Genomic DNA, 21,325 nt, shown 5'->3' on the forward strand with positions numbered 1-21,325 from the left:
GAAATGTTCGATAAATAATTCAATAAATACAGAAAAAACAAAATAAGGTTAGACCTAGAGTTGGAAGCCAAGGGACATTTTCGCAATGAAAATGAACTCGGCCTCCAGGAGAAGATTTAGAATGTGTACTTACTACTCCGGCGGGAATTGGAATTTTACCAAACAAAACACATACATGCAGCTTTTGCCAGCACGCCAATTTCTTCTTATAAATTACTGAGCACGCCTCTTTTCAGACTATGCGCGCAAGAGAATGCCACACAGTCTGGGATTTTTTTTTTAAAAGCAGCTCAAAGAAAACGCGTCTGGAGAATTATCAAATCCACATTCTAGCCGTAGTTAATGTTTTGAAAGCTGGCCTCTGGTTTTTTAAAAGCGCCGATCAATTCCTCTCCAGCCGCGTTGAGCCGATGGCAAAGCAAACACGGCGCTATTTGCTTTTCCCAGCGGGGAATTTCGACTCCCCGGACTCTCGTCTTTCCAAGTGGCACCAGGACCCGTCCCGTCGCCGCCTCTTCCTCCTCCTCCTCCCAGATTTATCAATCGCACCGCGCCTCATCCTGACGGGCTCCTTCGAGCCAAGCCAAGGGCCCATCGGCCAGTAGCGTCGCAGGCTCCGTTAATGCGCACTGATGCCGGCCGACAGCCGAATGCATTACGTAGTCGCCGCTTTCCTCCAATTGCTCCACTACGTGCTGAAGTCACCGGCGAGATGCCTCGCCCCGGCACGCAAACCCCACCCCCGAGAGCCCGCGCGCTGCACGCAGCTCCCGTCACCCCCCCCCCTCCTGCGAACCGCCGCCCTCTCATCCCTCCAACTCCGCACACCTCCCACCACACCCGAGCATCCACCCCCTTTCGCCTCCCTCCTCCTTCTCACTCTCCTCCTCCTCCGCACCGCACGCCCAGCGCCACCCCCCGCGCACACGAGCCCGACTCAGTGTGCGGAGAAGTGCGTTCGGGCTTAATTAAGCAGTGGCCCCGGCGTCTGGGATACAGAAAAAGCGTGAGAGAGAGAGAGAGGAAGGGGGGGGAAAGAAGCCACACAGCCCCGGCGCCTGCTCGGCGCACAGGCCCGGGGATAGGGAGAGAACCCATACGGCAAGAGGAGGAGGGAGGGAGGGAGGAGAGGCAGCGCGTCCCGCGCGCGCCCTGGAGAGATAATGTGCCGCGCGTTCGGAGCGATCGTCTCGTCCACTCGTGGCGCCCATCTCCACCACAAGTGAGGACATTTGCGCGAACGGGAGGGGAGCACACGCCGGCGCTGCTGCTACCAGGTGAGACGATCCCGCGTTCATGCGCAAAGGCGCGCGCGTTCTGGCCGAACCGCGTGAACACTCGTGCGTTATCTTCATTCTCATCGTCGTCATCGTCTGTTACCATAGTTCACGGCGCCGTGGCATGTGTTACACACATGTGTGTAACACATGTGTGTAACACATGTGTTACACACATGTGTTACACATGTGTGCAACACATGTGTAACACATGTGTGCAACACATGCCATCGGTGAAATACTGTATCGGCTACCGTCTCCGTTTAACGCTTTACTATAATAAACATCATCACCATCATCATCACCATCATCATCTCGCACCGCACCCCGCGGTCGGGGTACAGATTCCTCCCCACGCGTCTGTGCGCACATCGCTTGCGCGGTGTTTTCGCCGCTCCCTCAACTCGCCGCTCCTTCATTCACAAGCCACCCCCATTAACGTCTGGCTCCACGACGAGAAATGCGCTGATGTTCGTCGTCGCGAAGAAACGGCCCTGTCGAATAACATCACGAAAAAAGTTGAGGGGGGGAGGGGGTGGGAAAAAAACATCGCGTAAAGGGACTTACGAACGAATGCGTGTTGCGTGAGCCGGCGAATTTATATTAAAAATAAACGGCAAGTTCGCGATTCGCGAGCGCGGAGGAGAGCGGCGTCGATGATAAATTCTGTGCGACCAAAGCGAAATTACGGGGGGCGTTATTGATGGTGTATACTTACACGATGGGGGGAACGGGGGGCGTTCGTTGCCGCTTCGCTGATGTGGGTTCTCCTCTCTTTTTGTCGGCGCGCGTGAGTGTTTTTAATCGCTACCTTTACATTCCTGAGATTGTCTCGCCGTGTTGGATGGAGTGCACGGTTCGCGTTACAATTATCATCACAATCATCATCATCATCACTAACGTCATGAGCATCGCTCGGGTCGATAGCTCTGTTAAATTGCGCCTCTCAACTCAGCGATGCATTTCCTTCCTACCTTAAAATAAGAGAAAACAAAAAAACCCACACGCACACACCTTAGCCTGATCTTGATTTTCTCGTCTGGCGATTCCTTATCATTTACGTCTCATTCGAAAGGCACGTGTAGCGCAGCGGGCACGAGCATAATTGGTAAAATCGCAGACATTTATTTCCACCCAGCGAACGCGCAGCACCCGCGATGATGATGATGATCTCCGTGCCGCTGCCTCTAACGCACGCGACGTCCGTACGACGCACGGCGCATGGCAATTAAAATATAACGCATACAGTGTGCGTGCATATGGCTTTGCTTGCGTTAGTCCACAAAAAAACGGCCACGTGCCATCTGCAATAACTGACGGCGAGAGTTTGGCGGATTTATAGTGACGCAGGGCGAACGGTGCTTTTTGACTCGCCCCGTGTTCCCGGAGGCGCGGCGTCCGTGTGTTGTGTGCGCGCGCTCAGATGAGCCTGAGCGCACTGGATGAATGTCCACACCGTCTCTTGCTCGGTGTGCAGCGCGCGTGAGCAGACAGCCAAGGCAAGGAGGAGCGCTACTCTTCGCCCGGTTGGGGGGTCTGGGAAGGGCCCCCCCCCGCCCACGCACACACACCCTGAAGTGCCGTGGATGCTCCAGCTGAGGTTCGGAAAGTCGACGAGCCTCCCCCGCTGGGCCGGAACTGAAAGCGGCGACCAGCAGCCGGTCATGGCCAGCGGGTACGGGGCGTGGGCTGCACGCCCCGGCTGGCTGCCGCCGCCGCCGCTGCTGCTGGTGCCGCTGCTACTGCTGCTGCTGCTCTCCAGGCTGTCGAGCGCCGAGGAGTTCAAAGTGAGCTACCGAGTCGCCGAGGAGCTACGTGAGGGCGCCTTCATAGGCAACCCGAGCGTCGACCTCCGGCTGGCGGACTACAACCTCGAGCTGACCTACAAGGTGATGTTGTCCAAAGCCGAGGACGCGGCGCCCCCGCTGGTGCGGGTTAACCCGCGCACGGGGGAGCTCTTCGCCGCGGGGCGCAAGATGGACAGGGAGGCCCTGTGCGGGGGTCAGGACCCGGGCGACGAGTGCCACGTGGACGTGCAGGTGGGCGTCTTGCCCGTGCTGCCCGGGCCCTTCTTCAAGCTCATCGAGGTGCGCATCAACGTGGAGGACATCAACGACAACGCGCCGGCCTTCGCGGCGCCCGTGCTCACGGTGTCCGTGCCGGAGAACGCGCCGGCGGGGAAGCGTTTCCCGATACAGCCGGCCAACGACCCCGACAGCGAGGCGAACGGCGTGCGCCGCTACGAGCTGCTGCCCAGCGACCCGGCGACGGTCAGCACCTTCGAGCTGAGCGTCACCGAGACGGCCGATGGCGAGAAAGTGCCTTACCTGGTGGTGCGCAAGAGCCTGGACCGCGAGGAGCGGCAGCTGTACGAGATGAATCTGCGCGCCGTGGACGGGGGCTCGCCACCCCACTCGGGTTCCGCCGTGCTGCGCATCAACGTCACCGACACCAACGACAACAGCCCCGTGTTCGACCAGGCGGAGGTGAACGTGGAGATCCCCGAGAACTCGCCGGTGGGGACCCACGTGGTGCAGCTGCACGCCTCCGACCGCGACGCGGGCTCGAACGCCGAGGTGGTGTACCGCCTCGGCACTAGCACAGGCGGAGCCGGGTCGGGCCAGGGCGGAAAGCGCCTCTTCCGCCTCGACCAGAACAGCGGACTGGTGACGGTCAACGGGCTCCTCAATCGCGAAGAGAGCCCCGTTTACCGCATCATCATTCTGGCCACCGACAAAGGGCCCGAGCCCGTGCCAGCGACAGCCACCGTGACGGTGACCGTGACCGATGTGAACGACAACTCGCCCACCATCGAGATAAGGGACATCGTCGCACCCGTCAACGGTGTGATCTACATCTCAGAGGCGTCGCACGTCAATCTCCCTGTGGCGCTTATCACGGTTTCAGACCCAGACATCGGTGCCAATGGTGCAGTGACGTGCTACATCTACAATCCGGAAGTTCCATTTCAGCTCAAAAAGTTAACCTACCCAAACCAGTACCTTCTGGAGACACGGGAGACTCTGGATTACGAGACAAAGAACGAGTACGTGGTGCAGATAAAGGCAGCCGACGCAGGAGCGACGAGCCTCTCTCGGACAATGTCGGTCACAATCAAATTGCTTGACAGCAATGATAATGCCCCGGTGTTTACAGAGCCAACATACAAGGTATCCGTCCCTGAAAACAACGTGATTGGAAAACACCTGATCACTGTCAGCGCCACTGACAGAGACATGGACAAAAATGCAGAGATGGTTTACTTTTTGGGACCAGATGCACCCACGATGTTTCACATGGACGCAGAAACGGGCATCATTTCTCTGACCGAGCAGCTGGACAGGGAAAAAAAGGCGAATTACTCTTTCACCATCCTGGCTAAGGACCAGGGCATACCAGTGTTGGAGGGCAATGCGACCGTCATCGTGAATGTCCTCGACGTGAACGACAACAGGCCTCGATTCAGCCTGGCCGAGTTTGACTTCTACGTGAACGAGAATGTGCCCAAGCACAGCACCGTTGGCATGGTGACGGTGGCCGACTCGGACGAAGGGGAGAACGGACGCGTCCGCCTCTCCATCCTCGGCACGGACAATCGGCAGCTCTTCAGCATCGACCCGGAATCCGGCATGATCCGCTCAAACGTGGGCTTCGACAGGGAGCAGAGGCACTACTACGTGCTGGAGGTGCAGGCGACAGACGGAGGGGAGCCCGTGAGATCCTCCACGGTGAAGGTGGTCATTCACGTCATGGACATCAACGACAACTCGCCCATCGTGCTCATGCCGCCTTCCAACACCACCTACAAGTTCGTCGTGCCGCGCACGCTGCCCGGCACGATCGTGACCGAGGTTTCTGCCGTCGACAACGACGCCGAGATCAACGCGGAGCTGCGGTACCACATCGTCGGCGGGAACCCGCACAATTTGTTCCACATCGACCCCGTGATAGGAAACATCACGCTGATGGAGCCCCTGACGGAGACGCACCACGGCCTGCACCGGCTGGTGGTGCGCGTGAGTGACATCGGGATCGCGGTGCAACATCACGCCGTGGCCTTGGTGCACGTGTTTGTCAACGAGACGCTGGAGAATGCCACGTACATAGAGTGGCTGATTGCCGGCAGCCTGCAGACACCTCTGGACACGGACGTCGCTGGCTTTGGCAGGCGGGAGCAAGAGGACAATAAGGTGCTGCTTTTGGCAGCCGTGTTGGCCGGGGTCCTGGGAGTTGCCCTCATAGTGTTGCTGGGTGTCCTGGTGCACCGCTGCTATTGCAACCGGCGCAAGGGCGGGGGTGGGGGCATCGTGAGGGCCAAGCACGGTGGGCAAGAGTGGCTCTCCCCGACGCAGGAGAAAAAGCACAGCAACGGCGGCAAAAATAACAAGAAGTCGGACAACAGGAAAAAAAAGAAGCACGCGAACGGCGCTCCGTTCAGCATAGCAATCGAAGCGAGCAAAAATTCTGAAGACCCAACGTATCAGACGATTAACGAGGCCATGAGTTGGGGGCACGAGTCCGATGCCCCCAGCCCCATCTACGGGCTCGGTGGCGGAGGAGGCGGTGGCGACGGGGTGGCCACGACCTTCAAGCCCGGCTCGAGCAGCGGCACCGTTGGTGGCGGCGGCAGTGGAGGAGGAGGAGGGGGAGGAGGAGGGAGCAACGGCGGAGGCGGCGGTGGGTCCGAGAGCCCCGACCTGGCGCGGCACTACCGCTCGACCTCGCCCGTCACGCCCGTTAGCCTCCCCCAGGCCACGCAGCAGACTCCCACCGCGGGGAAAAAGTACGGCGTCATCCAGGAGCTCCCAGTGGCCAACACGTTCGTGGGCAGCGGCGGAAGCGGCGTCGGTGGCGTCGGCGGCGCTGGGAACGGGGCCTGCGCCGGCGGAGGCAACGGGGGAAACGACTGCATGTCGTCCAAACGCTCGTCCATCAGCTCGGAGCACTACAGCCACTCGGAGACGGAGTGCAGCTCGCAGAGCGGTGGGAACAACAGCAGCGGCGGTGGCGGCGGTGGCGGTGGCGGCGGTGGCGGCTGCGGCGGTGGCGGAGGTGGCAACAACAAAGGCGGGGGTCAGCGCTACAACAGACAGGTATTTAAAAGCGTTATTACAATGCCACGTGTGCGCACGCACCCCCGCGCCCACCGCATCTCACGCGCGAGCGGCGAAAATAGAAAGGGTTACGGATCGTCGGCTCATGACCCAGGGCTGCTGTACCATCGACCGCTTTGCCGTTATTAATGAGCCAGTGAGGGATAATAAAGCAGAGGCAAGGCAATAAGTATGTAGACTTGTAAAGGAGCCGGTTCAGATTAATGTGCCGATTTAATTTTGTTACACATCCCACGGTCATGGAGGCCTCAAAAGCTGAACATCGCTCGCCAAAAGTGGTGACAGAAATGGCCGCTCAACTGAGAACGGTGACCTCACAATTTCACGCGAATAACTGCAGGCGCAGTACATTATTACCACGTGGTAAATAATGCAGATGGTACGACGTGCAACGTGTTAATGGCAGTTTGTGTTTTGACCATGAAAAAAAAATTACGCAATATGTTGCTGGATTTAACCTTAATAAGAGCTGTCAAGTCGAATTACAATTAAATGACCATCGTGGCATTCTTATTGAGGTAGGCAGAGTAATTCCCTCTGGGATCTGATTCACGGTGCAGCAGGTGTTAAGTGATACTTTGGCAAGCTTATAACGGTTGCTTTGAATGGGATTGACACTGAGTATAATTCATTCAAGACATCACACCCAATTTTGCAAATGTCAGTCGTACCGCTGTGCACCTTATCAGTTCCAAAACAGTGTTGGACACATGCATGCTGACCCTCTTCTTTATGTTACACCAACACACTTTTTCAAGAAGGAGTCTTACACGGCTACGGGTGAAAGGAACTAGTCAAGATGACTGAAAGGCATTTGATCCATTTGCAGCACAAAGGGGAGCTTGAATGGCGTGATGGATGGTGGGAACAATAGATTATGGAGCTGTTACTTTGCCTGATGAGAAGATTTTTTTTTCGTTTCCCCATCCAACAAGCTTCCACCTTCTCAAATTGCTATCGCAGCCGAACAAAGACACGACGAACAGAGACGGTGGAACAAAGAGGAATAGAATAATTAAATTAGGATTTAGGTGAGAGAGAGAAAATCTTGAAATTACAAAAAAAAAAATTCAATGCTGTCTACATTTTTTGTTTCCCTGCAAATAATTTGGGGGGGGGGGGGGGGGGTGAGGGGCGGGGGTTAATGTAAGGCAATGCAGAGATAATTAATGTCATCAGTGTTGAAGTGAGGAGGAAGGGCATTACGAGAGGGCTCCTGGCAATGTGCGGCAGCACCGCAGGAAGGGCGTGCGCGAAGTGGATGGAGAGAGCAGCGCTCGGCATGTGGTGGTCGGAGGCGGCGTGAGGTCACACCACCCGGCTGTGACGCAAGCCAAATAGCCTGACCCCTGGAGGATTGGGAATTGGTGGTGGGGGGGGGGGGAAGTGAGTGGGTGGGGTGGGGGCTGAATTGGTGAAATAATCGAGATCATCACGACGTACCCACAAACAATCTTTGCGTTGTCCTGCTCCCAGTTCCTATACATCGTCGTGATAACACGTAGAGCATGTTACTGTCATATACAAAATCTCCAGCAGAATGAATGGCGACACCGCAGTTAGTTGATTGGCATGTCATGTGTGGTGGTGGTTAATTGGAGGATACCTCCACCTCCTCGAAGACATCTGGAAAATGTTGGAACAATAGGCCAAATACGCTCTAGGAGAGAGCGCTTTCTCTCGAGCTGTCTCTTGACCTCCCTTCTAAGGGAGATCCTTCCGCTAGCAGTGGCGTGAACAAGATATTGCAGGGCTGCACCTTCACCTTTCATGCACAATCCACAGCGTAATTTAGCCATGCTCTCCTCACATTCTGATTTCCCTGCACATATTAGCATACACGAGATGGTCACTGTGTGTTGTAAAGGACTACATTGCCTTTGTAGAGGAGCAGTCTCATTGGAATAGTTGAATTGCTCAAAGTACTAACTGCTGGTGCCCGTTTTTTTTTTTCCCTGCAGAGAATTCACGGATAATTTATATAAGGCAATGCAGAGATAATGAATTTAATCGGTGTTAAGATGAGGATGAAGGGCATTACGAGAGGGCACCTGGCAATGCAGCACTCCGTGTGACGTTCAGACGTTTGATGTAAAAATGGATGGAAGCAGTGCCAAAGTGCTAAGCGCACTGCACGATAAACCCAACGACCTGGGTTTGATTCTCGGTTAATTTGGAGCTTTCGTGACTGCATGAATTACTCTTTGGTTCTTTCGGTAAAAGTCACGTATAAAGAGAAAATAATAAATTAAATTAAATACTAGCATACGACGTTTCGATTGCAACACAAGCAATCATCATCAGGTATAAATGAAATAGAAACACAAATCTAGTATACTTAGAAATGTAATGTAATACAACAGAGAGTCGGATGACATAACAGTCAACACCCTACCTGGTTGATTACGTTCTTCCTGAGAATGCTGATGATGATTGCTTGTGTTGCAATCGAAACGTCGTATGCTAGTGTTTAATTTAATTTATTATTTTCTCTTTATACGTGACTTTATCGAAAGAACCAAAGAGTAATTGATTCTCGGTGTTGGCTGTCGTCGGTGGCGAGTGACATTGGACACTGGTTCTACCCACCCCCCACCTTCCCCTACAGCAACCAGTACTGACTGACATGGTGGATTGGCAAACAACAACAACATATTGTGATCATTACCGAGGATAACACAATACAGGGCAGTCTATCCATATTCTATGTTTTTTTATATGAAGAGAGAGAAACTGTAAATAGGCTGTGAAGACACTATGTGTACGATAAGTATAACATTCACAAGCCTCTAAAAAATGTTGTGCCGCCATTGTCAGGAAGAATACATGAATTATACGTCATCATAAAACTGTTGATCATCTAAATGTAAACACAATTCCCACTTCTATAACAAAAAAACGTACAATAATGCTCATTTAAAATAATGCTGTGTACATAAAAGACGGTTTCATTGTTTATGTATAGTATATTTATCGTGTGTTTATTAAACCGGGCTTCTATTCGAAGGGAGTGGCTGACAGTAAACATAATTTAGCGCGCGCATCTCCTACATTTCAAGAGCAAAACTGCGGCTAATGGACGGCAGTTTGTAGCATATTTATTGCATATTTATTAAATCGGGCTTGCCATTAGAAGGGAGTGGTTGACAGCAAACATCATTTGGAGCGCGCATCTCCTACATTTCAAGAGTAAAACTGCGGCTAATAGACGGCAGTTACACGGTGCTCTGTTCAGCCTTCACAGTTGCATACTGCTCCCCCATTAACCCCTCGGCAGCAGAGCTGTGATTTGAGGCCAAATCATGCAGAAAACGTCCGCCGGGGATGGGCACAGAACAACACCGGAGTAACCGTGCATTATTTGACTGACTGCCTCGCAGGATTTCTGACTGTTCAGGCGTGTACTTGTGCGGTTGTAAGTGCGTGCCGCGTACAAGGGCAGCATATTTCATTCATGGACGCAATCAACATAAATGCGGGGTGCCGGGCGGAGACTCGGTTTTTGGGGCTCGCGCGAGGGGTAGGTGGGGGCCTTTCAAAGGGCCCCCTGGCCTACCACAAAGGGTTAAAATGTATTCATAATTTTGGCTCGAATCAGCGGCCTCTAATTAGATCCCATGCACTCGCTTCCTGTGATCCGTCCGCAATTTGCGCAAGAGATGCGTCACCGCTCTCGCCAGGGATGTTGAGGACGGCTGTCCATTAACCGCATGGGGAGCGCAGGGGAGTTTGCTGTGTCTGCCTCATGAAACTATCTCTCTCTACATTTCTGTTTTGTCTGTTTTTTTTGTTGTAAACGATACTTGCAAAACAAAACTCATAAGCTTGTTTTATTACCCTGATGTGGAGCATTGTGGCACAATGTTTGTTGCAAGTGTACAAGAGGTTTGGGAGGAGTAAAAGTTCATGATTAGGTTCAGTGTAACATCCACAAAATTTTGTGTTAAAATGCATATGGAGCAGTTGGGGTTTTCTTCGCTGGTGAGCTTTATGGGATTATATTGGAAACCACCTCAGCCGCATGTGTAACGAAAGGCAGATGAGGGTATAGATGTAATTTAAAAAGGGTTGCCACTTTAAAGCATGGCTCGGTTGACTTGCCAAGAAGAAAATTAAAGCCCGCCAGGCTTGAGGTTAAATTGTCTGCCAGTGCACCAGAATGATATCACGCTCACACACATAGACAATGATGCCCATTTAGCTTCATAGAAGAGGGCAATTTGCCAACACCTATTTAGGCCGATGTAGTCGTGTGGTCAGCACCAAACCCAGCCATGTTGTCTCCGCAATCCTCAACTTGACACACTGTTCCAAGTACTTTAGTCTACGGAGATTTAAGTTGGCTCAGGTCTGGTTCACACATGAATTTAAATTGGCGTTGTGCATAGCTAGGAACTGAACCTGAGACGTTGAGATAATATTTCGGTGTACTAACCACGACACTGAGCACCAATACATATATCCTCCTAAGGGGCCGTCCATAAATGACGTAACGCACCTGGGGGGGGGGGGGTAAGACATTTGTGACGATGTGTGACGAGGGGGGGAGTTTGAGAAATGTGACGTCACATTAAAATGCGCAACTTTAAATAAATATAGACAACACGTTCTACTCAATCAAATAGACTTTTTAATAAATGTCTCCTACAATATCAGAGTGCAGCGCCACATTAAATACGCACTACAATGACAATAGTTTAAAGCGATTTGAAGCATGTTTTATATTTGGGGGGTGGGGCAGAGCTTTGTGACGTCATATTTAAGGGGGGGTCTGACTTTTTGTGACGCCGTGTGACGAGGGGGGGGGTCAAAAATCGTCCAAAATTGCGTGACGTCATTTATGGACGGCCCCTAAAGGCTTTACCTTCACCCCTGGGGAGAGTGCTTTTAGCGTGCACTTATGAAGGCCAAAAAATAATGCACAAGACGGGGTGATGCATTCAGCACCACACCCGGCTGCCCTGGTGTCCTCAGCGCTGATGTTTGCACCCAGCACGAGGGACCTATTTAGGGCGGAATCAACCTAAGGAATGGCCCAGGAACGGTTCAAATAATCGCCACTTGTGTTGGCAGTAGCGCAGTGCGATAGCCGCACCGCCGCCCCTTCGCCCGCACTGATTACATCTACACACACCGATACACACACACACCCGCGGTAGGAAAGTACTTGCTAGCATCTTCACTGCTTCTTGAAAGTCAATGTTTATGGGCGTGGCGTTTGCCATCCATTGTTGCTGTCCGCCAGGCGGCCCGAGCGCTCGCTCACTTATTGATGCATCGTCGTCTTTATTGGGTAAGAAACAAAAAAACTAATTCCACGACGGTGCTTAACAATTTTTTTTAACGAACAAATATCTTTTCTTGTTTTTTTTCCCCTCCTCCTCCTCCTCCATCGTGTGGGTGTTGGCCTCAGTAGTAAAGTCCTGCCTTCCTACGGCGCAAGCGTTGTTGCGTGCAATCCATCCTGCGCTAAATCAATACTCCTGTGCAGCATCGTTCATAGGCAGGAGGTTGGCTTGGCCGGCTGGATTGGTGGTGGTGGGGGTGAATAAATAAACTTGAAAAAAAAATTCGACATATGCCTGGATTGCAGAGACACTGGGCAAGTAATTCCCCTTGCCATTGAGTCAAGTTTATACGAGAAATTGGAAACTATGCTCTCACTTTATTGACTGGCCAAATCATGCTTGGTCCGCGAAAGAAGTGTTATTAATTAATGTATGGTATTAAACCATACCGACATTTGGCATATATTTTGTATTGTTATACAGTCGCGAGGATTTAACGCTCTGGTATTTATGTAACAGACATACTTAATGTTTTATTAACAGGAAACTTTATTTGTAGTTACATATGCGCGTATGTATTGTATCATAAATACACTTTAGTCCCAGTTTTTTGGGTCCCTTTGCCATCAGAAATACATTTAATTGAACCTTATTGTCAATGCAATCAGGCAAAGACATTGCAAAGATGCAGCCCTGCAATTGCTGGCTGATGTTACTGCTGGCAGAAGGGCCACCACTAGACGGAGCTTTAGAGAGCCCCGCGAGAGGGTACTTTAGCCTACTCTTAGTTCTTTCGGTAAAGTCACGTAGGTAAAAAATTTAATTAAAATGTATAAAAAATAAAAATATTGTTTTTATTTTTTATTAATTTTAAAAAATATTGTTTTTATTTTTTATTAATTTTAATTTATTTTTTTACCTACGTGACTTTACCGAAAGAACTAAGAGTATGAATCATTGCAGTCACGAAAGCTTCAAATCTAGAAATACTTTAGCCTACTCTTCCACGGCTGGCCACACATCTTGTGAAAGGTGGTAGTTACTCACATTTTACCCCACCACACGCGAAGTTGCCGATCGACTAACTGTGCTGTGCCCATTTATACCGCCGGGTGGATCGAGGGAGCGGGAGGGAATTAAGAAACGTTCGTTTCAACTGCCACGCTGGGCGATTGAACCGGTGACCACTGTATTGCAAGTCCAGTGCAATAGCCGTGACACCACGGCAACGTGTAATTTTTTTTATTGTAATTGGTAACAGTTACATTTTTCCCCCATTTGCTTTAGCCCATTACAGTATTTCTTAGCGGACAGCTTGGCTGCTTCGGCTGCACATGTTAAGCATTTCTCTGCTGGACATTCCTGTGGTTTAAGCACTTCATATACACTGATTAGACACAAAGCTCTCTCTTATTTTATTTCCATCTCACAATCCCAGTTCTGTTTCACTTTCTACTGGAATGTTTATACAAGTGAAAACTATTTTTTTAACGGGAGAAAGAAAATAGCCAAAAAGCTAGTTGGACTGGCATATCAAATGTTTCCTCAGCTGGTATTTTTTTTCCTTTTCTCAGTGTTGTCCAGGAGTAATTCCCGTTTTATTCACCTGCTTTTAACGGCCATAAAACCCAGTGTCCTCCGCTTGTGTCCCTGCAATTTCCTTGCCAGGAACACGTAGTGATACGGTGTCAGATAAAGTGGTGGTTATCAGAATCACAATGCAGGCAAGACAACAAAATTATGATTTTGGATGACACATTTCACTGCTATACTGTGATTGACTTTGATGTATGATGCACATATAGTGCACAATACTAAATAAGTTACCAAACAATGGCAGTTTAATTATGAGCAGAGTTAGCTGTAGCAGCCTTTGAATTATTTTAAGGGGGGGGGGATATTTTAATTGAAGAATTGTTAAATATGTCCGACTGTACCTATGCCAATCAAAACTCCGCTCATCAATTTGTGAATCGCCAAGTGTTTGTGAAACACTCCTAACATGCGTATCATGCAGTTGCACTCAAAACAAACACGCGTGTGATTGGCTAGAAACATAAAACGGTTACCATATGGTGTGGTCTGTGTGGGGAAGACGGGCTACAGCCTGCGGATAGGTCACCTTTAAAAGTGTGGGCAGCACTGCTTTGGGTATATTCACTCTGTAAGCGCAATGAAGAAGCCCTCCAGGGTTTTTGGCTATTTGTACCTCAGGACCACCAGATAATCCATGTGTTTGTTTGGTGCTGTAATGTTTTGGGTTGAAAAAGAATTAAGAGAGGATATGCAAGATGGGGGGAATATAGAGAGGGGGGAAAGCAAGCCAGAATTGAGTAAGTGGATGTTCATTGTAGTCAAGATAAACACTGATCAAATGGTCACAGCAAGAAAACATTAACCCCCTCTTTTTTCCTGAGTGTTCTCCAATAAACAAGAAAGATTTGTTTTAATAATACACAAACTTCAAAGCAAACCGAGGCGACAGCCCAAAGCAGCGCACCAATATAACTTTAATTTCTAACCCATAAAACACTTGTATTAATGTGTCAGTTCTGTTTAGATTGCTTGAGGAAATGAACGTGACCCTTCGTAGGCCAGGATGTAAAATGTGCTAATGCAGAAATGTTATTTACAAATTCCTGAGTTGCAGTCGGGGGGGGTGCTTTTCATTTTTGTGCAATTTGTTTGAACTTTCATGGCATGACAGCCCTGAAAAAAAAATATGGCAAAAAAATGCGAGGTGGGGAAAGTCATGCTGTGCACGCAATTGCACGGGTCCCGTCGTGCGTGCAAAGTTTTTTTTTTTCTGTGACGAGCGAGCGAGCAAGGGCATTTTTCTTCCGGCACGGTGCTCTTCGCAAACACATTAATCAAAAATCTCACAAACCATTATGACAAGCCCACACACACACAATAGCCCGAGTGATATTTAACACTTAATGGGGACTCCCGAGAACAATTACCAAGCAACACGAAATGGCATGGCGTGCATTCGGAATACATTACGGAGTCACCCAGCTCCATTTCAGTAAATTATTAAATAACGTTTGTAAATACGTGCTGCTTGGAGTTTTATTATCACAACCACACAACGGAAAAAAATATATGAAACGACTGCAGATTCTGACAAGTAGTTTATTAGCCTGCTTAATATGTATTTTTTCAATATATCATTCCAGTTTTTTTGTCATGTTGCAGATACTAAGCACCACTAACAACTAAAAGTTGGAAAATATAAAAAGTACAACATTTTAAGAAGTTTTTTTGTTCTTAGGCTTTTACTTTTGAATAATAAATGCAATCTGATTAACCAATCACGATCCATTGCTTTTACACAATTAACGTTTTATCATATAGCTCCATAGATGCCTGTTCAAATGTTATCATTTTGCCACCCTTCCTGGTGTTGTAGTCATGTAGACACCACACCTGACGTTGCGTTCTGCTGTTGGTGTTCGAGTTTCCACTGCTCGGCAAGGACCTCTAACATTCTCCTCCATTCCTTCCTTCCCGTAGATGCCCCTGTCCAGAAATGCCCTCCAAATAATTTGATGTCACCAAATCGTACCGTTGGAACATTTGATATTGGTGCGATTTTAAGAGCGTTTCACAGACCAGTATAGTCTCCCATTAGGGGGCGATGTTGCTTTTAAGGTTTACGCAATTACGTGACTTGCAGACATATTTAAAATTAGGCAAATTTGGACCATGACGCCAGAACACATGGTCTACTCTTATCCAAATCACGCCATGGGATCATTAACGTCCGCTGTAAATCAGACGGTATGTATTAATAGTCATACGCCCGCAGTATTAACCAGGGTGACCGCTGGGTTCCAACCATGAACCGCTGAAAAAAAACGGCGCCACTGCTCACCCATGTCTTCCTCTGCCTGATAATTTCACCCGTTTCTCGTCGGTCATTCTCACGACGTGGCCTGCCCATTTCCACTTGATTTCTCTTGCTTTAACAACAGAAACCAAGCATACTAGTCGAAAGCAATAATTATCCATCTAACCTGACATGACAAGCTAGATGGAACTGATTGCATGAAGGCATGTCATGGCAATGTATTCTGATACATTATTCCAAGCTGCATGACCACTTAATTGCATTTAAAGTACGTGGGTAATTGCAACACGCATAAAAAGTTACGGATAAAATTATATATTAATTTCCAGTCTGCTATTTCGCTGATGGTCTGGCCTTTTCCCACACCCCCTTTAATTACATAATTGGCCAGTAAAAAATCTGTGCTCATATCCAGCGAGCCGCGATTGCACACACAATGGTTCCTTCAGGAAAACAGATGCAAATGTTTAGCCTGAGGCCATCGCAGTAGCTCCCACGAGTTGGACCAAAAAGAGAACAATCCCACTTTGTATCTTTTGGAAATAATTTCCATTCTCAGTTTTTTTCGTTTTCTTCCAGCCAAGACGGCATATTTTTTAAAGTTTCAGATATAAAAGATTATTGTGACAGTATTCTGTCAAATATATTCCCTCAATTTTTCACTATTTAATTGCCATTCTACAATATATTCTTTCAAAATGTTCTTTCAATTCTCAAGTCTATAGAGTGGAAAAAACGTTGACTGGTAGTTAAATGGTAAAAACTGTTTATTTTATTACTTATCAATCTAATAAAACGTATGCTATAAAGGTCATGAAATGGGGGGGAGGTTTTTTGTGCACGTGTCTGTACAAAGAAAGTATCTAAAGGCAAGACTTATGTTGGACTACTGTATGCTTGCTAGATTTAGTTAAAAGGAGAACTGCAAAAAGCCTCTAGTTGTGTGCGAACAACCGTGCGAAAATGACATGTTTGTTGTTTGCCTTTCCTTTGTGGCATTCTTCTCCTTGAGAAGTGAGAGCCTTGCAGGAGAGGTTGTGCATGGCAAATGGTCCATTTAATGGCCAGAGGGAGAAAAGAGGTTTACACAGACAGCTTCTTTTACTTACACTTTTTTTCCTTTACAAAATTCCGCTGCTTGCTGAAAAATGTTGTACATAACAACGGGAAATCACTAAATGCTTTTGAGAGAAAGCATTAAGCATGGGTTTTAATTTCCTGCCGGTTGAAATGTGAAAATGGCGCAGATGTTAGCTGGTGAGTGGCATTGCTCTGTCTCTGGAAATAAGAATTGCATGCCAAATGCATTCTGTGTTTTCTGTTTTGCATTTTACAGATTTAAATCCCCTAATGTTACGTTTTAAATTGGAGGAGTAGAAAAAAAATTGAAGGAAATAAATCAAACTGAGTGAAGAATTTTGTCGGGTATAAATTGGCTCTCATCTCACAATAATGGGAATATTGCTCGGTTGAAACAGCCGGCTACCAATTGCAAATTTTACTTTTTCAATTAAAGGTGTAAGTGAAATATATGAATACGTAGCACAAAACTACTTCAGAAGCAACCAAGTATTTCACTCTATTCAATATTTCTAACAACATTTTACCAACTTTTGTCTCAGATTAAAAGAAATGTTTACGTGGAAAACTGCATAATAATAATTTAGTATTATACATTTTATCTGGTTTGCTTGATATAAATAAAGTGGATGAAGACAACACATTATTTGTAAAACACTCAAAGATGTGGTTGCAATTCACTTTGATATGATTTGAAATTGCTTTTAACACATAACCAGCCTCATTACTGATTACTATTTATTTGTATTTTACCAGATAAGCCTCACTGATCTATATAGCTGTTCTTCAGAAAGGACCTGGCCACAAATTATAGCACAATGAAGTGGCTTACCATGTGGACATTTATAGCAGCCAAATACTCTAAACGCATGTTTCGAAACATGTGGAGGGGAAATCCGGAGGATCTGGGGAAAAATCAACCCAACCACGCGGAGAGAGACATGCAAACTCGACAATATGCGGGCATCAGAGTCGGGATCAAGTCCACGACCTCCTGTATACCAAGCGAGGTAGTTAACATCTCGCCACTGCGGCACCCCTGAAAATTACAATTAGCAAAGAGGACGCCACACATTGTCCCTGAGCTTTAATTGTGGTTTTCAGAAATAAGTTTCAGGCGACAAATGTACCCTTTGATTCCATCACGTACGTGCCAACCCTGTGGGGAATTTCTAGAGAGGGGGGGGATGCATAATTTCGAATGCAGCATTGTGAGCCCGGCCACAGGGACGTGGTCGTTTCTTCCCGTGGCCCTCGTGAAACCGCCAGCATGCAACACAAGTGATGTGCCAATGCTGTTCTGTTGTCAGCGGTGCAATAGCACAAATAAGTAAAGACACTCAAAATATCTGTCATCAATAATAATAATGTGGCTTTAAAAGAGAAAAATAGAGAATGGGTGACGTTTTGAGCACATGGCCCTTCTCCATAGAAATTAAATGTATGGGCACAGCTCTGAAAAAGACGTTCAATATTTTCCTCGTGGAGAGAAAAGATAAATGTGCCGTACAGTGCAGGCATTGTTTATAGCTACAATGCAACCTCCAAGATTTAAAAGTTTTTAATAGATGTGAACTAATTGGTGTGGCACTGGGGAGAAGAAATGTGAAAAGAGAGGTTAATAAATAAATAACATTTTAAAGCCATGATATGAAACAGCCTCTAGCCCAGGGCTATGGCAGATAGCATCGCATGATGGAAAACAGATTTTGTGAATGGGCCCTTTAAGCATTGGCTGCCTTATGACAAAGCATATAGCCAATCTGCAAGAAACACACTTTCTGCCCTGTTTCACTGCCAATGCATCTATTGTGCTCTGTCGGTAGTATCAGTCTGATCATGTTTCTGTTTAATAGAAGATTTGCCTGTATTGCGACACAGTAACTTGCAAGTGGCTGACATGTCACAGTTTGCCCATTCGGCTTCCAAAGCAGCTTTGCGTTAACGTTGCATTAGAGTAGCAGCAAGTTTAAATATTTTTGCCTTTAAATTATACCCCCTATTAGGCCTGATAATTACAGTGCTCCATTTTCACATGAGTCTACAATATAAATGCCAAGTTTTATACAACATACACTCTGCATAAGCATTGGATATAACAGCTTTACACTTTTATTAAATACATTGGCTGACAGTTGCAATGAACATTCAGTTTTCTTTGTAATGCAACTCCTTTTGGTGTCAAACAAAATATTATAAATTAAAATTAATGTTCCCGTGGATTAACAGCTGCGCATACTGATAAGGTTTTTTTTTTCGTTAGCGTTTAGTGCTAAGCAGCATTGGAATTCGGGAATCCTCGTCTGGCTACCCTTAAGGAGGGGATCCACAGAGTGCTATTCAGTGAGGGCTATATAAAGCCTTGACATCAATATGTTGGTGTTAATAGAAACGATTACGTCTTTGCTGTTTAAAAGCCACACGTTGTCCATACAGACACAGGTAGTAACATAGACGCTCTGTCAGCTGGTACAGATTCCCTGAGACGCTTGTCACAACATGTGCGAGGGTCAAAGACCCAGCAGCCAAATACACTCGCAAAAATTCCTGCTACTAAAGCAGCAACAGTGGCAGGAACAACACGATATCATACTTAACCAAGGGGTGAGGAGGGTGGCCACATTGCTTGGTGCCGGCATAACTGATTGCAACAAATGAACCTCAATACCTCGTTGATTTCGTCAAGGAGCACAAACCATCACGCAAACTCCGTTCATCCTCGCAGCAACAGCAGCAACATCGAACGAAGACAGTTACCACTTCGGGCGCTTTCAGATGCACTTCTGTGGCCGTCTGGAATGCTCTTCCTTCCGATAGTAGGCAGATACTGGAGCTATGCACTTTTAAACCTAGATTTAAAATGTATTTCTTTAAAACTGCTTTTTGTGTGTAGTTGTCCTTTTCCCGCACCTCCCATTAGCAAGGTTGGGTACGTAGGGTGTGAAAGAAGTTCAACGTGCATACATACGTACGAACATACGAACTGTCTTTTGCTGTGCTTTTGGTTGGACAATTGACCCAAAATGCCCTCCCCCCACCTCAACCTAAATCCATCGCCTCCCTCTCCCCTTGTCCCTGTTCACTGCAGGCCATTTCCTCTTTATTTGTGGGCCCTTAACGTGGCGTGAATAGGCACCAGACAGATGGGTTGCTCGCACCTTCTGAGCAACAATGAGGGCCCTTGTGAGTGCAGTGAAAGCAAAGTGGATGGAAGCTCATCATCACGGGCTCACACACAGGGGGGGAGAAAAAAAAACGGCCGGCCGGTCTGAGAAAAACACACATGCACACGCAGGCAATTACCAACACATGCACACACTTTACTCTCACGCTCTCCTAAGCAAATGCTGCTCCGAAATGAGGATCATATGGCCAATTTTCAAATACCTCCAGTGTCCGTTCTTTGCGCAGATTAAAGTCAATATTCAAAAGCAGCGAACCCTCGGTAACTGCTTTTTTTTTAAGTGCACGATGCCAACGGCAAACGTTAACAAGTGCATTGCTGTCCCCGGTGACCTCAAATCTTTGCGCGATCGCCAACAGAGATGAAACAAATGTGTACGGATTATGGCCCGTTCTCTCGGAATAATGAATCACGGTGGTTGCAACGGAGTCAATCAATGATCATGGCAGAAAATGCAATTAATTTCTCGCTGTCTCGCTGTTTGCCTCATTTACAGCCTACACAAACAACTCGATTCCTTTGCGTGAGGGCAACAACAACAACAAAACAATCACGCAAACGAAAACAAATGTCGTAATATGTATTTATGCTGCAGGAAGAATCCGATGAGCTGTGAAGCTCTTTCTCACAGATGTCCAACATCGTCTGCATTTCCACATATGTATCAAGCGTGAAGTTGTGGGAGGCTCTGCATTGGCGAGGAATTTCGGGGAAGGATGGGAGGGGGGCGCTAGTTGCTTACACTGCTTTGAATTTAAAGTGTGCGGAAATGCACCGGCTCTCAGATTGAAAATGAAAAACTCACAGTGAGTTGTGAAGGTGTTGACCCCAATTCTCACAACTGCAGCTAAGGAATCAGTGGATCAGCGCTTGCCACAAGAGGCTATGACAAATGAGTTATTTTGTTAAGCGCACCCTTTGTCTTTGTTTAACAGTCGTCTGCAATGGTGCAGAAATGGATGTAATTCCTTCAGAGTCATTGTAACCGCCATCGTGTTATATATTTATATAAAAATTCCCATTTTGTTTTAATACGGCTTCGTCATCAAGGTGTCGTGTGCAAGACATCCACACGTACAGTGCAAAGGCACTCCTACATTTTTTTAAATAATGGAACTGAGGTAACAATAAAATTACGTCTCCTGTTGCCATGTAGAGGCGTATTTACAGTACATCAAAACAACGATGCAATTATTAAAAGCAATTACGCAGATGGCACATTCTAACGGGAAGGTTAAAGAATAGAAGCTCCAATGTCACTTTGTCTGCTTCAAATGAAGCATAACCAAGACATGATTTTTTTTTAGGTGGCCAATTTATTTGGGGCAAAGAGGCAATTAACTGAATCAGTCATTACAAAGAGGGGAACTGTAGCGGTGAACGGATTCCATTTTGAGCTTGGCAGGAAATGCACGGTCTCTTGACCAAGCAGAATTGGCCAACAAACCTTTGTTTACCAATAGGTTGTTTTAATCAGTCACTGACGATAGTTCCCAGGGTGCTCTGGCTGTGTGATTGCTCAAATGGAG

General features: G+C 47.6%; 1 protein-coding gene across 3 annotated transcripts in view; it reads left to right on the forward strand.

Moving 5' to 3' along the window:
* Positions 1–867: 867 nt before the first annotated feature.
* LOC144936231 (protocadherin-9-like) overlaps positions 868–21,325 on the forward strand; it is a 62,340-nt gene continuing 41,882 nt past the window's right edge. For all 3 annotated transcript variants that reach the window (XM_078863236.1, XM_078863238.1, XM_078863237.1), the window contains exons 1-2: positions 868–1,277; positions 2,755–6,370. In XM_078863236.1, coding sequence (XP_078719362.1) covers positions 2,864–6,370 — 3,507 coding nt within the window. In that variant the 5' untranslated portion in view covers positions 868–1,277; positions 2,755–2,863. The remainder of the gene's footprint in view (positions 1,278–2,754; positions 6,371–21,325) is intronic.

Source organism: Lampetra fluviatilis, chromosome 15 (genome assembly GCF_964198595.1).
Source record: "Lampetra fluviatilis chromosome 15, kcLamFluv1.1, whole genome shotgun sequence".
Lineage (NCBI taxonomy): Eukaryota > Metazoa > Chordata > Hyperoartia > Petromyzontiformes > Petromyzontidae > Lampetra > Lampetra fluviatilis.